The sequence below is a fragment of the Lygodium microphyllum genome, chromosome 18, assembly GCF_053477565.2.
Source record: "Lygodium microphyllum isolate KBCC chromosome 18, Lygodium_microphyllum_v1.1.10, whole genome shotgun sequence".
Taxonomy (NCBI): domain Eukaryota; kingdom Viridiplantae; phylum Streptophyta; class Polypodiopsida; order Schizaeales; family Lygodiaceae; genus Lygodium; species Lygodium microphyllum.
In genome coordinates, this window is record NC_141152.1 from 123,311,670 (window position 1) to 123,325,617 (window position 13,948).

At 39.8% G+C, this 13,948-nt stretch overlaps 1 protein-coding gene across 2 annotated transcripts in view; it reads left to right on the top strand.

The window, feature by feature from the left end:
• The first annotated feature begins 6,453 nt into the window (after positions 1-6,453).
• Positions 6,454-13,948, top strand: part of LOC148021331 (Peptidase M28 family protein) — a 52,811-nt gene continuing 45,316 nt past the window's right edge. Inside the window, exons 1-4 of one of the 2 annotated variants that reach the window (XM_087699207.1) lie at positions 6,454-8,551; positions 8,713-8,780; positions 8,850-8,931; positions 9,023-9,115. In XM_087699207.1, the coding sequence (XP_087555333.1) occupies positions 7,382-8,551; positions 8,713-8,780; positions 8,850-8,931; positions 9,023-9,115 (1,413 nt within the window). In that variant the 5' untranslated portion in view covers positions 6,454-7,381. The remainder of the gene's footprint in view (positions 8,552-8,712; positions 8,781-8,849; positions 8,932-9,022; positions 9,116-13,948) is intronic. The other variant, XM_087699206.1, reaches the window with a different exon arrangement.

Below are 13,948 nucleotides of genomic sequence, written 5' to 3' on the forward strand. Positions count from 1 at the left end.
CAATAGTCCCTTCCACCCATGTCTTCGGTGCATGCCAAAGCTTGCTACCTACGACGGTGTGAGTGCCATGGGATTAGCACTCATCTAGGAGGAGGGTAATGTTAACCCTCAAATAAACAAGCTGGAAAATTTGAAAAATCTAAAGCCAAGAGGACGAGGCCAAGACAAAAGCAGAACGGAAGACAAAGGCGCGCTAAGAAAAATATGGAAACACAAGAAGTGCAGAGAATTCCTAAATAAAGGAAAAAGGCGCACAGGAAAAAGTGCAAGTCAATACTTTTGTAAAAGAGCGCAAGGCGCATCATGATTTAATTTAAGAGCATTGGGTGCAATTTGTAAAGGTAGATGGGTGGTAGGAAAGAAGCTAGGAAGATAGGAGGAGAATGGAAAAAGGGCCTAGGCCACCGTCGGCCATGTAAAAAAGGGGGATAAGGGGATGACCGCCCAAAAGGGATTTAGGGTTTTGTATATAAAGTTGAAAAGTGAATGAGAAGCTCATTCTTGTGTGTTGCCAAAAGTAGCTCTCTTATTATTATTATTATTATTCTTCTCCTTTTTGCTTGCTTGAGCTTGTGCTTGAGAGAGGGAGTGTAAGGGAGTGAGTGTGTGAGGGTGAGGGACCATGGAGGAGAAGCTCTCCATCTTCTCCTATCTTCTTCTCTTCTCTTCTCTTGCTCGTGGCAATGGATCTTGGAGTGTGAAGCTTGAGGATGGAGCTTGCTTGAAGCTTGCACTTAGATCGTGGAGCTATCGAAGTGCTCTCGAGAGAGGAGGTAACTCGATTGGGCATGGAGGTAAGCTCACTATACCCATAGAGATGAATAACGCATCTTCTATGTGAGAGGTAGCCATTAGTGCTTTGCTTGGAATGCTTAAAATAATAAACGGTTCGTGGGTCTTGGCGGTTGATCCCCACCACAGGCTCTCTTAAAAGCATTGTAAGCAAACTTGGCACTAGCTATCAAGGGCATGTTGAAGATCTACCCTCCTCACCACCTTTTGTTCTCTTGACCTTCGAGCTTCTTTTCATAACTATGATCTTTCCCATGTTAAGATTAAGATTGCCTTCAAATCCTCATCTACAATTCTAGGAGGTCATCCACATATTCATAATCTCAAATCTCTTCCATTACAAGCTCTCCCTCTCATTGTAACCACTCACCAAAAAGTCATTTCTGAGAGATATATCGTACAAAATTTGGCTACACCCCTAGATCTACATTATCATACTTCAATAGAAATATGACTATGTTGGTCAGCAACCCAAAAAGTACCACAAACCACAAAAGTAGCAATATCTCTCCAAAGAGACCAAGGTATTACCTGCTCAATTTCTTGGTAAAAGTATATTTGCAAATGTGTGCTTTTGATGTAGGAACAAGAAGATACCTCTATTCCTTATGCATGTGTTTCACATTTTGTTAGGGTGATTTTGGTTAGCTATAATGGCTAATATGTACTAGATAGATCCAACATAGGGAAGACAAAGCATATTTGATGTTGTAAATTTGACAAAAACATTGCATTCACTTGACATCCACTATGCACAACAATAGTTATTGGCATAGGCTTCCTAATTTTGTAGTACAAGATATCAATGATGATTCTACTTTCATGGTGTCATGCCTAGATAATATGGCTTTGGACTAAAGATAGACACCTTGGAGTTTTTTGTATGGATAGATTGGTTCATGGTGGCTACAAGAGAGACTACAACATCCTTTTGATGCAAATCTAGACTGGAACCCATAGATGCAAGTCCCACATGCATTGCTATTCAAGAATGGGTCGTGAGCTCTTCAGATAACATGTTGTGGGAGTCAATTTCACTTGGCTATGATAGTGATGTGAAATTTTTTGGCTAGCATGTATGTGAAGGTTGATTGCAATTATCTTTTCATTATCTCACTCAATCATAATATGTTGATTGGAAGAAGAGATGGCCCAGAGGTTAGTTTTGATTTTGGCTCGTTGTTTTGATTTAAGGAATATCTTTTTTTGTCACAAGCATTCATAGCTTGTTTTAAAATGTTTTTTCTATTTTGACCATACCAATAAGGTTTGTATGTTGTGCATCCTATCTTTGTATAGTACATATGACAAGGAATTGTTGGCTATACCTCTTTCACTTTTGCCATTTGTTTCAGGATTGTACATCTTTTAATTGGATCGTTTGGTGCTGTGCTACTTTAAGGCCATCCAATGGCAGATGATTGTTTCTTTTGCCCAATGTTCAAGAAGCATTGTAGTTGTATGCTAGAGGACTCATATATGGGATATAGTGGTTGAGATAAGAGGAAAGTCACTTTGGTAACTCAAAGAATTTCCCATATCTCTTGGCATGATGGACTCGTGACAAATGGTGTAAAAAGTTAAAACTAGCTTACTTGAGATGAGAAATAGTTACAATATATAGGTTTCTCAAATCAAATGATAAAGGTCATTGTTAATGATAAGTAGAAACATTTACTTGCATGCCACCAGTCTAAGGTTGGTTATGCACCAAGTGACGAATGCCCACTTTGCAAGCTATCAACTAATCAAAGTGTTTATTTAAGGGTTGGGCATCCACTATCCTTTACACACTTGAGAGGATATGATGTATTGTTTACTTGCTAAATTGGTGAACTCTTCGCCTACATTTGGATAGAAAGTCTCCACTACCCACTTTACAAAGTGATGGACAAGGGTGTTCTATTTGCATGTGTGGCAAATAAAAAAATTATGTTTATTATTTTTCACTTTTTTGGAAAGTGTGTACTTTGGTGTGTAAAGTGGTGTCCATATCTGCTCCTTGTTTGCAAGCCCACACTTTAGGAAGAGGTTGGGAGTCCATCACCCAATGTGTAACCACCCTTAGTGCTTGGTTTTTAAGTAGAAAAGGGAAGGACATGATGCTTGCAAGGGAGTCCAAATAAGAGGGATTGTGCTTCTTTTCCCATTCATAGAGTGAGAGAATAGAACCCCCTTTGCATTAAGACTCTCATACTCCTCTCTCTTCAACCATCAATAAACATGACTTATGTTGGAAGACTTACTTGCCCCTTGGTGAAATTAGGGACCATGTGGGTTGCATGCTGTCTACTTGAGGCTATGGTTAGCCACCATGGTAACCTCCTTGCAGCCCTTCTATTTGGCCATACAGGACTCACCTCTTGAAATATTGGGATATATAGTCTATCGAAAACCTTTAGCCATCATGAGGGGAAGGAGGTACGTCAAGCCATGTACTGTAAAGGTGGTATCCATTGCTTTCATCTAATTCCCAACTTCAAGATCTCAAAGAAATTACTTGATTATGTGATCAAGCTCATTGAGAAGAACCCAAAAGGAAGGGTGAGGGCACACCCCTCAAGCTTTGACTCAGATAAGGTTTGTTTGTTAGTTGTGTAAGTTTCCTTTATGAAGGTTCAATGTTGCATCAACCATACATAATTGAAAGATGATGCTTACTCTCAATTATATTATATTCTAGCCAAACAAGGCAAAGAAACACATCGTGCCTACTTTAGCACCTTCTACATGCCAAATCCTAGAATGCAAATTGTTTGTTTGAATGATTATAATACTTTATGCTAGTTAGGCTTTCTCAAAATGAAACAATTTAGAAATCCTTGTTTATAAATGAATCACAAAGCTCATTATTGAAAGCAATTTGGTTTAAGTACACCATGCAATTCTTTGAAATTGAACAAATTTATTCTAACATGTTGTATGGATGTTTCAATGCCCTTTTGCAGGACATGATATAGTTTCCTAGTAATATGTGAATATAGTGGCTACCATTATTACTGTATTCTATGGATAGATGTCAAACTTGGTTGATGATTGCGTGAATGCATATGCACATATATTGGTATAAACAACACATTAGTACTCTAACTTGTTTGTTGTGCAGAATGAATGATTTCAAATGCATTAATTAACGAGCTAGACTCACAAGTCTTAGTCCCATCACAAGCGGATAGGTACACTCGTATGTTTAGTAAGTGGATAGGGACTGTAACAGTTAATGGATATAGCTAACATGTGTTTGATTGAATATGGAGTGTCATGATTTTTAGGTATGCTTAATATAGGCATAGTCAACATGTGTGCAGTTGTCAAATGATTTTTACATATTTGCTTTAAAGATTCGAAGATGTGTAAAGTTTTTTATATTGCATAAAAAAGCAAAAAATCAAGAGCTCTATTAATGGTAGACCTCTATGCTAACATTTACTATAATGCTACAACATTAATGCCACACAACATGTTACTCTAGACTTGCTAATCATGATATCACTTAATGAATGTTATTTAATGTACTCTTATTAGAATAAAACTATTATTTAAAACATACTTACACTTAATAAGTCTTCAAATTACACGTTTTGATTATGCGATGATTTGACAAGTATATATGTTAAACACTTTTGTTGTGATAATGTAAGCAACTAGCATGAACAAGCTTTTGTAGCACTCATTAACATGATAAAAGGTTAACATAGTGGTTTAGCACTGACATAACTTTTGAAATGTTGTTTTTAACTAGGAAATGAAGAACTCATGCTTTTGCATCGTTGAATCATACTTAGACAAACATGTAAAAAAGAGGTGAAGCTATAGGAACTAAACTTTTCTTCATAGTTAAATAATTTACAAGTTTCATGTCATCCTTCTTAATTGCAACACACTAAGACTCTTGGCTTAAGGAGATTTTCTATCAATTTCAAGGTATTGGTGTGAGTTCACTTTCACATTAGTCCTTACTATGATTTGTTGTTGGGAACCCCATTGTGTATCCTTCTCTAAAGGGTAGTAGATTCCTACTTGATATGATTATAAGAAGGTCATTTTGAAGTGCTTAAAGGAAATGGGAATTTATTTTTGTAAACGCTATCATCTAATGGTCACAAAGCTATACAAGATTGGGAAAGTCTTGCACATTGAGGAGGTTGTGGGAATGCTGGCTGTGTTCCACATGTGTTCTTCTTTGCTTTGGAATCACTGTTCTACCTACATTATATTCTAGCCCACACACACACTCGTGTATCGACACCAAAAAAATGCACCATCACACAAAGAACTACACATTCACATATATCCAAGAGTGCCTACATGCACAAGGCCGACAATTATTGCATCATGTGGAAACACATGTATCCACTCTTAATCTTCAAACAACTAGCCTTAGGTGTTTACACTCAAAGAAGGAGGTTGTGGGCTCAGTTAAGTTTTCAAATGGCCTAAATATGAAAAGGAGAGAGGTTAGTTGGGCTAGGTAGAACTTCATGTTGGTGGATGCAAACACATCTTAGGTTTGTAGCCAAGAGTGCTTATGATTATGAGGACCTTCATGGCTAATGAAGACAAGATAAAGGAGATTAAATATAGAGTGAAGTTAGTATGAATGGTTTGCACATAAGTGCTGCAATGTCATATGGTGAGTAAATGCAAATTTAGGTCTTAATCACCTGAATGTTGGATTAAAAAAACACATCAAGATGGATATTATCAACGTATTGATGATGCCTATTTCAATTGCAAATGACTCATTGTGATGAGCATTATGCTTTTCACATGCACACTCTCATACTTGATTCAATTCCAAATCACATAAAAAATCCTAAGCATAACTTTCAAATGAATTACATGAATGGGTTTGTGTTATCTTTAAAACGAAGCGTGTTTGAGGTTTTGTGTTACCTTGGATTGCATCTTCGAAAACACCTATCAATGAAAATAATGTGGGATGTAAAAGTGCTCGTCTTTTTGGTATGTTAGAAAAGCTAATTGGTCAATAGGTCAGCAATGCCTCTCAATCTCTCTTTTCCCCAAGTAAATGGAACTACTGCCTAAAAAGAAACACTTTTAGGATACTAAAGAGGAAAATGACTTAGTGCTTTGCACATGTTACCCTGAATTTCACCTGAATCTTTTACCATAAAAAGGTGGACTAACTCATGTGTGGCCTTTTCGTATAAATAGAACCTCAAAACTTTTTATAGACTTCATTGCTAATGAAATGCAGAGGTTTCACCTCAGCAAATTGTTAAGTTAAAGCAAATTTTTGAAATTTGGGATGAGCGAAGGTGTTTAAAATTTCAAAAATAAGTCGAGTCTAGCTAGTAATAACATGACAAAAGAACTTGGAATATGTAGGAAAAGACTTGCAAATCATCAAGTTTTTTAAAAAAATAATGCGATATTGTATTAATACAAGAATATTTATGCTAATCCATGTATTGGAGCATGTCACATAGCTCAAGGTAAAGGTTTTTGCATTGGACTAGTCCTTGCACTATTGGAAGAACATAGAGAAAGATTAACCTGGTAGGAAATGCCTAGTGGAGAATATATGCAAACTATAGTATTGTATTTGCTCTAATAAACTATGCACTTGTTTTCAATGAACAATGTGATATGGTATTATTTGCTGTGTGGCACAGCCTCCCATGCTAGCACATAGTTTGACATTAAAACTAAATGTGATGGTTATCACATTGATACTAGAACCCTGCATTTTTCTATAAAAACAAGTGGAGGCCACCTGTGTCATCCATTTATTCAGTAGTCTAATGCAGTAGATATGGCAGAGAATTTGTGTCTGTATTTATTTATTTATTGACCTGTCTTTATCAAGCAAAATTCTCTGATGCACATAGATTGATGAGATCTCTGGGGCTTCTCGTCTACATTTGCATCCTTCTTGACAAGAGAGGAAGGTCCGTCCATGGCATTCAAGGTGAGTCCCTGCCTGCAGAAGAGAGGGCATCCTAAAGACCAGAATTCATGGAGCTTTTGATTTTTCAGAGGTAAGCCACAGATTCAGGTGACTCCTGCTGCACAAGAGAGGCATCTGAATGACCGGCATTCATGGAGCTTTGATTCTCTCCAGACCTGCATCTTGAAGTATTGCTTGGGTTCCTCTGAATCACCATAGCCAGAAGCTTCATCTGACATTCAGGTGAGTCGTGCTGCATAAGAGAGGCATCCTGATGACCAGAATTCATGGAGCCTTGACTCTCCGGAGACAAGCCACAGCTTCAACCTGACAGGTGAGTCCTGCTGCATAAGAGAGCCATCTGAATGACCAGCATGCATGGAGCTATAATTCTCTCCAGAGAGAAGCCGCAGTCCCATCTTGAGGTATTATCCGAGGACCTTTGAATCACCATAGCCAGAAGCTTCTTCTGAAATTCAGGCGAGTCCTGCTGCGTAAGAGAGCCATCTGGATGACCAGAATTCATGGAGCTCTGATTCTACAGAGATAAGCCACAGCTTCATTGGACACTCAGGTGAGAGTCCTGCTGTTATAAGAGAGGCATCCTAATGATCCAAATTCATGCAGCTTTGCTGCTTTAGAGATAAGCCACAGCTTCTACCCTGAGGCCCAATTATGGATTCCAGTTACTGGACAAAGTGCCTACCCCTGCCTCCCGAGCCTGAATCCATGGCTGCACTTCCTGCCCCGGGAAGCCCAACCCCTTCAATTTTGAGAAGATCCTCTTCTTCACAGCGCATTTTGCACATGGACATTGAAAGGGAGTCCCCCGGTTTGGGCCACAGCATCCATCAGCCCCAGCACTTAGGTGTCCTTAAGGCCTGCTTCAGCAGCTCTTTCATCCTTGTGGCAGCTATCTTCGTTGGGTTCTGCATCTCCCTCATCAGCTTCAAGCTAACTGGATGGTCTCCTGGGCGTGAGCATGCTGAGAAGCGCATAGAATACCATCATTCCTTCATCAAGAAGGCCTCTCATTCAGCAGTTGCAGAGTTTCTCAAGGAGCTCACCAAGCTACCTCATGTAGCTGGGTCACCTGAGGACATTTCTACTGCAGACTATGTGCAGGTGACATTCGAGAGTTATGGGCTTAAAACACGTACTATGGATTATGATGTGCTCCTTTCATTTCCTGTCAAAAGGTCTCTTTCATTGATATACAAGAATGGCTCTGAGTTTGAACTTCCGCTGAGGGAATCGTCAACAGACGGAGAGTTTGACGACACTGGCACCAATGCCATCCCTCCTTTCCATGCATACTCACCTTCTGGAAATGTAGTGGTGAATGCTGTATATGTGAACTATGGGCGTGAAGAAGACTATAAGAAACTCATAGAGTTGGGATTGAATGTGACAGGTGCAATAGTCATTGCTAGGTATGGGCAGGTTTTTCGTGGAGATATTGTGTCCATTGCAGCAAATGCTGGTGCTGTGGCAGTTCTTTTGTATTCAGATCCCAAGGATTTCGCATCAGGAGGCAAATCAGGATATTATCCAGATGCACGGTGGCTCCCTCCCACAGGTGTGCAGAGGGGGACAGTTTTCCAAGGTATTGGAGACCCCCTTACACCAGGCTGGCCATCTACACCTCAAGGGCAAAGGTTGTCAGACAAGGAGTTGGCTGTAACCTTTCCTGCAATTCCATCTTTACCAATATCTGCCATGGATGCACAGTACATTCTAAGGGAATTGGAGGGGCCTGTTGCTCCGCATGAATGGCATGGCTCCCTGTCTATACCTTCTTACCGACTTGGAAAAGGACCTGTAAATCTCAAGTTCAACTATGAGGTATAGGAAATTGGCTATGAATTATCTGCCCCACTGTGCTTAATATCAGGTTGACTAACACCAGTAGAAGAGAAATGTCTACAGGCCCAATTGTTTCGACTATATAGTTTTGGCTATAACTATTTGTAGTGCTCTCTTGTGTCTGGTGTCCCCTTTTGCAGGCTAGCCAAAGACTTGTTACAGTACGTAATGTGTTTGCTGTGATAGAAGGCTCTAAAGAGCCTGACAGGTATACCTATCAACAGTAGAACTTGGCTCCTTAATCAACTAAATACCACTGATAGTTCTTTATCTTTAGATATGTACTGCTTGGCAACCATCGGGATGCTTGGACATTTGGAGCAGTAGACCCTGGCAGTGGAACTGCAGCTCTCTTAGAGGTGGAATACTTATCCTTGACAACAATTTAGCACCTAGGTTATCTGGATCTTTTCAGACTGTATGACCTGTTTTGTATTATGCTTGTCATAGATTGCTCGGAGGTTTGGCAAATTGATAAGGCATGGATGGCAACCACGAAGGACTATAATGCTTTGTAGCTGGGATGCAGAGGAGTATGGGATGGTACATGGAACACTTGTTGTTTTATGCATTTATTACTTGCTATTTATATAGAGTTGTGGCATTAATTACCCAATAAAACAGCCAACTCAATGCAAGCCACCAAAAGAAGCAATTTGCATGAGACATGACAAGATAGGCATTTGATTCAACAGAAGTTTTTAGCAGAGTAGCGGGAAATCACTTTAGCTTAAAGAGGTCAGTGAGGGTGCAGAAATCATCTGCTTGGGAGATGGCTTCCTGCTGCTGCTTAAGAGAAAAGGAGTGTTGGAATCTGTTTTGGTGTATGGTATCTAACATCATGTGACTTTAGTCCAATGAATCTGCACCAAGGAGGTGTCGTGTACAAGGCTAGAGAAATAATCATTCAGGCAGGCTGTAATACCAAATCATGTTTTTCTAAAGATGTTATAAGACTGCTCATGTAGAACTTATCAATAGATTTTGATTTTGAGCAACTGTCTAAGAATTGGTTTTCAGTAGTGTCTACAGAAATATAAATTATTGACATATTCCACATTTCATTACAGTTGAGTTTCTATTTATAGCATCTGCCATAAGGGCATGCTATTGTAATAGTTGAGGTGCACTCTTGGTCAGAGCAATAAAATTAAATTAGTCCTAGTCAAAAACCTGCATGGGACTTTCTGTTTCTGAAATTCATGGGTTATTAGCGCACTCCACTATGCAGAAAGCTAGCTGGTTAATGGTTTAGCTTGGATTCTGGTGCTGGAAAGTGATACATGTACATTGTAGTCTATAACTTACAAAGGACTGAAACTGAGAACTGATTGATTGCTAATGAATCAAGGTGTGTTTGGAGGAAAGGCAGAATCTGGGTTGTGCTTTCACTGGCCTGAATATTTCTGAAGAGACAAGCTGGAACAGTAGAGCCACTCCTTAGCTTAATAATTGAACACAAGACATGCTGGAAATACAGAGAATCCATTGATAAACTGCTGATGCTGAGATAGGCACTTCCCAAGTGAAACTTGAAGCTTGGAACAGCCACATTCTGCTAGCGAAGTCTGGAAACCTTCAGTATTTGCTGATTTCTGATCATGTTAGAATCTTTCTTGGAGTTCTTATGGTCAACACAGACCAGTTGTCAATCTTATAAATCCAGAGAATCTAAGTTTGAGGAACTAGAAAGTGCTATGTGAGACAACTGCTACAGGGCTTCTTGTGAGAACCATATTAAATCCTTTAGGAATACCGGTGTGGTTATCTCCTCAATGACCCGTCCAACTGTTAGCATGGGTAGCAGACAGAATGAAGACATGAATGCGTGAAGCATGGAACTCCATGGAGACATGAATGCATGAGGCCATGGAAGTCCATAGATTGCAGAAGCAAGATACAAGATGACAGCCCCAAGTGAGTGAGTGTGCATGTGTGAGGGCAATGGTGAAGTCTGAGAGAGAGGGTGCTACAGATCTGCTGGATCCACTGCACAGTGTCTGCACCAAAAAAGGCAAATCCATTTGTGCTGTTATTGATTGTGAAATTGGTGAATCTCTTGCATAAGTGATTGGAAGGAAACCATGTTTGTCGTGGTTTACTGAGGCAAAATACCAGGGCTTTCAGTGTGAATTGGAGAAGAGGGTTTGGCAAAGATTGTCCAAGATTTATTTAGGGGAAAAGTACAAGAGGGCAAGTCTGGTCAGGAGAGGGAGGTTTGGTTGATGACTATGGCTGCCCAGTCGTGTTTGCAGTGCATTGCTCTTGGTCCGTCACATGAGAAATAGTCAGAGAGAGGACTCAACCAACACAAATTATTGGGTCTGATTGCTGTAAACTAGATCCAATTTTTTTTTGCATCTGATCTGATGTAAATTGGGGCTGACATGCTGTAGATCTGTGCTCATCCATCGAGTGCTCACACTGCTCCTTCTGTGAGTGTTAGTGTGTTTCCCCTCTGTCAGAAGGCCTCCACTTTATGGGCAAAATGAGCATGGGAATACTCCCTTGCTTGTCTGGCCTGAGTGTGAACATGGATCTCTTGATTGAAAGTGCAGCTATTTTAGGCAAATGGAGCTGATTTGTTTAGAGATCTTTGGGGTGTCAAAACTCTAGAGAGATTTGTGCTTTGTTTGAGTAAATACTCTAGTAGTTGCTGTAAACTCACACTTTGATACGTGCATGCTGCACAGAAAAGGGAAATGAAGATAGGAACACTGGCAGTTGAATATTCAGGTTCAGATTCTCAGCTTATCTCTAGAATGTGAACAGAATTGTACAAGTGATTATTAGAGATGCTGGGCTATCTTTAACTCTAAAAATATCACAATGTGAATGGAATGGTCAATCCCATTCAATTGTGACCTAAAAGCTCAACAGCTGCTAAAATAAATTCTGAAAATGCCTGAAAATGGGGCAATTACCGGCTACATACAGTGCAGCAGAGACAAATGTTTATTGCATACAAATCTTTCAAGGACTTTGGGGTCACTTTTTAGATATTTTATAATACATGCCACTCTGTATCAAGTTAGAGTCCTAGGGTACCTTCGAGTACAATCACATGCCTTTTGGAAGCTCACAAGCATTATGATAAAGATTAGCAATCATTGACATTTCCAGCATATTGTGTACAAATCAAGTACTGACTGCATGTTAGCAATCATTGACATTTCTCACATATTGTGCAAAAAGTTCACCATGGATTGCATCTTCACTCCTTTGAGTCCTCGGACAGTAGGTGATCTCACACATAACACCATATCAATAATGGCCGTGTCCAATAGCCAAAAACTTAGAACTGTTAAAAACTCAATCTGGTTGGGGGAATGCAATACTCCCAATTGGGTTGACAACGAGAGCCACATGCTCAACAAATATACTCTAAAGTGTGGTGATTCATTTGAGTCTACCGATTGGTCTGTAATAGTCCAAGGATGACATAGAGAAATGGGACTCTCAAGGCTAGGATTAAGAGGACTTCCTTCTAAGTTAATAGTAGATAGAGAGAGTTTATACTCAAGCATGGGAGATATGCTGCAATGCAAGATTGTCTTATGACAATAGGATGCAATCCATGTAACAATGGTTATTTGATTCACCTGCATGGGCAGGATATTATCGAACAAGAGGATAAACTACTCTCAGAAGGCTTGTTGATTATTTGCATCATTAAATGATGAGTAACAACATGAATCAATAGGTATATCTAGCTTTCAACGACAACTATTGTGAGATTAGTGGAGTAGTGTCAACAGCCATTGGTCAAAATGAGCCAAGGTATTACCAAGGGACTCATCACTTTAAACATAGGTAATTTAAGATGAATGCATCTATGGATATCCATTTACCAGAAATGACCTGTGAGCTAAGAAGGATGGTCACATATAATTTCATTAAGCAGATTAAAACAATTTCAGATGAATGGTCATTACTGATTTCAGATTGGCGAACCATTAGTACCAAGGCATGATAAACAAATAAACCAATGTGTGGCTTTGCACAGTTTGTCTTTCCAAAAATGCAATGGGCCATTTATGTCGAAGAATCTTTTCCAAGAATGCAATGGGCCATTTATGTCAATTAGTCAATCAGGACCCGGATTGTGTCATGGCATGGGTATATGGGGAAATTCTCCTACCATACTCCATGGATATAAAAGTCCATCATGAATTCATAATGAATGAAAAGTCCAGCCTGGTTAGTGCTGTTCAGCTTCTTAGGATGACGATACATGCACTTGTGCACTTTTTCACCCACAAAGGATTTGTGGTGCAATCAACAAAAGTACCCGCTGTCCAGTGCAAATTTTGGTGTATTCCAGGTGTTCAACACTCAGGTGCATCAGGACATGCATAATTACTTGCAGATAATGGAGCGCTTTTACGTTGTATTCCTTTTCTAGCTTATGGGTGTTCGACCATCTAAGCTCTACGTGCTATAGGCTCTACTTGGACTAGTTGCCAAATCCTTGATCAAAATGAGGTTTGAATTAGTGATGCCCCATTAGAGAAAGATAGGAGTCAGTTGAGGCTGCCTACAAAGATAAGGTACATATTTCAAAGATGCCACTAAGAGCATTGATAACTTGGTTAATTGCACCCTTACGGGGGCATATGTCTCAACCAACTCTAGCATGAGTTTTGCTGCCTTGCCTTGCAGCTACTATGAAGGACATGCTATTGTGGAAATTTGGGCCTTCCATAAGAGGAATCAAGCATCACTCAAACAAGGATGCCAAACTTTTAAGTGCATGGATGTTTGCCTATAATTTTTTTCCTTGGGTGGTGTAATGGCAAATGCATAAACCAACATGCTTTTAGTCAATCACTTCAAGAATTGTATTAAAAGTGACTGACTAAAAGACCACTCATTCACAAGAAAAGTGCTGGAAGAAGTGTTCTCACCTTCAGCTTGGGTGAAAGGATGGAGTGGAGGATTCCAAACCTACATCTGCCATGATGACAGATTTTGTCTTCATTCATCTCTATGAGGCGGGTGACACCACTTTGGCTTCTCCATCATTTAAGATGCCTTGGCTTATGGATAGTAGTGTGTTGAGTCACACGACATATAGACGTGACTAGATCCAAGATCTCCTTAATAGATGAGGCTTAGTCACCATTAGTGACAATTCAATAGCGCCTGTTTGAGGTATGAGCACTACTCAGTAGGGTCGTCAATCCATAGCTGAAATCCTATATGTGCTAGACTTGGGCTTCAATCTTCTGTCTGCATATGCCCTCAAGTCGGTTTGGCACTTGAGTTATCCTCACAGAGGAGGTTAGGGGGGAGGATGCATCTTTAGGAGAGAGACTTTAGATTGGATATGAGGAGGGAGGGCTTTGTCAGCTCATAGCCTTAGTAGCCTGTTTT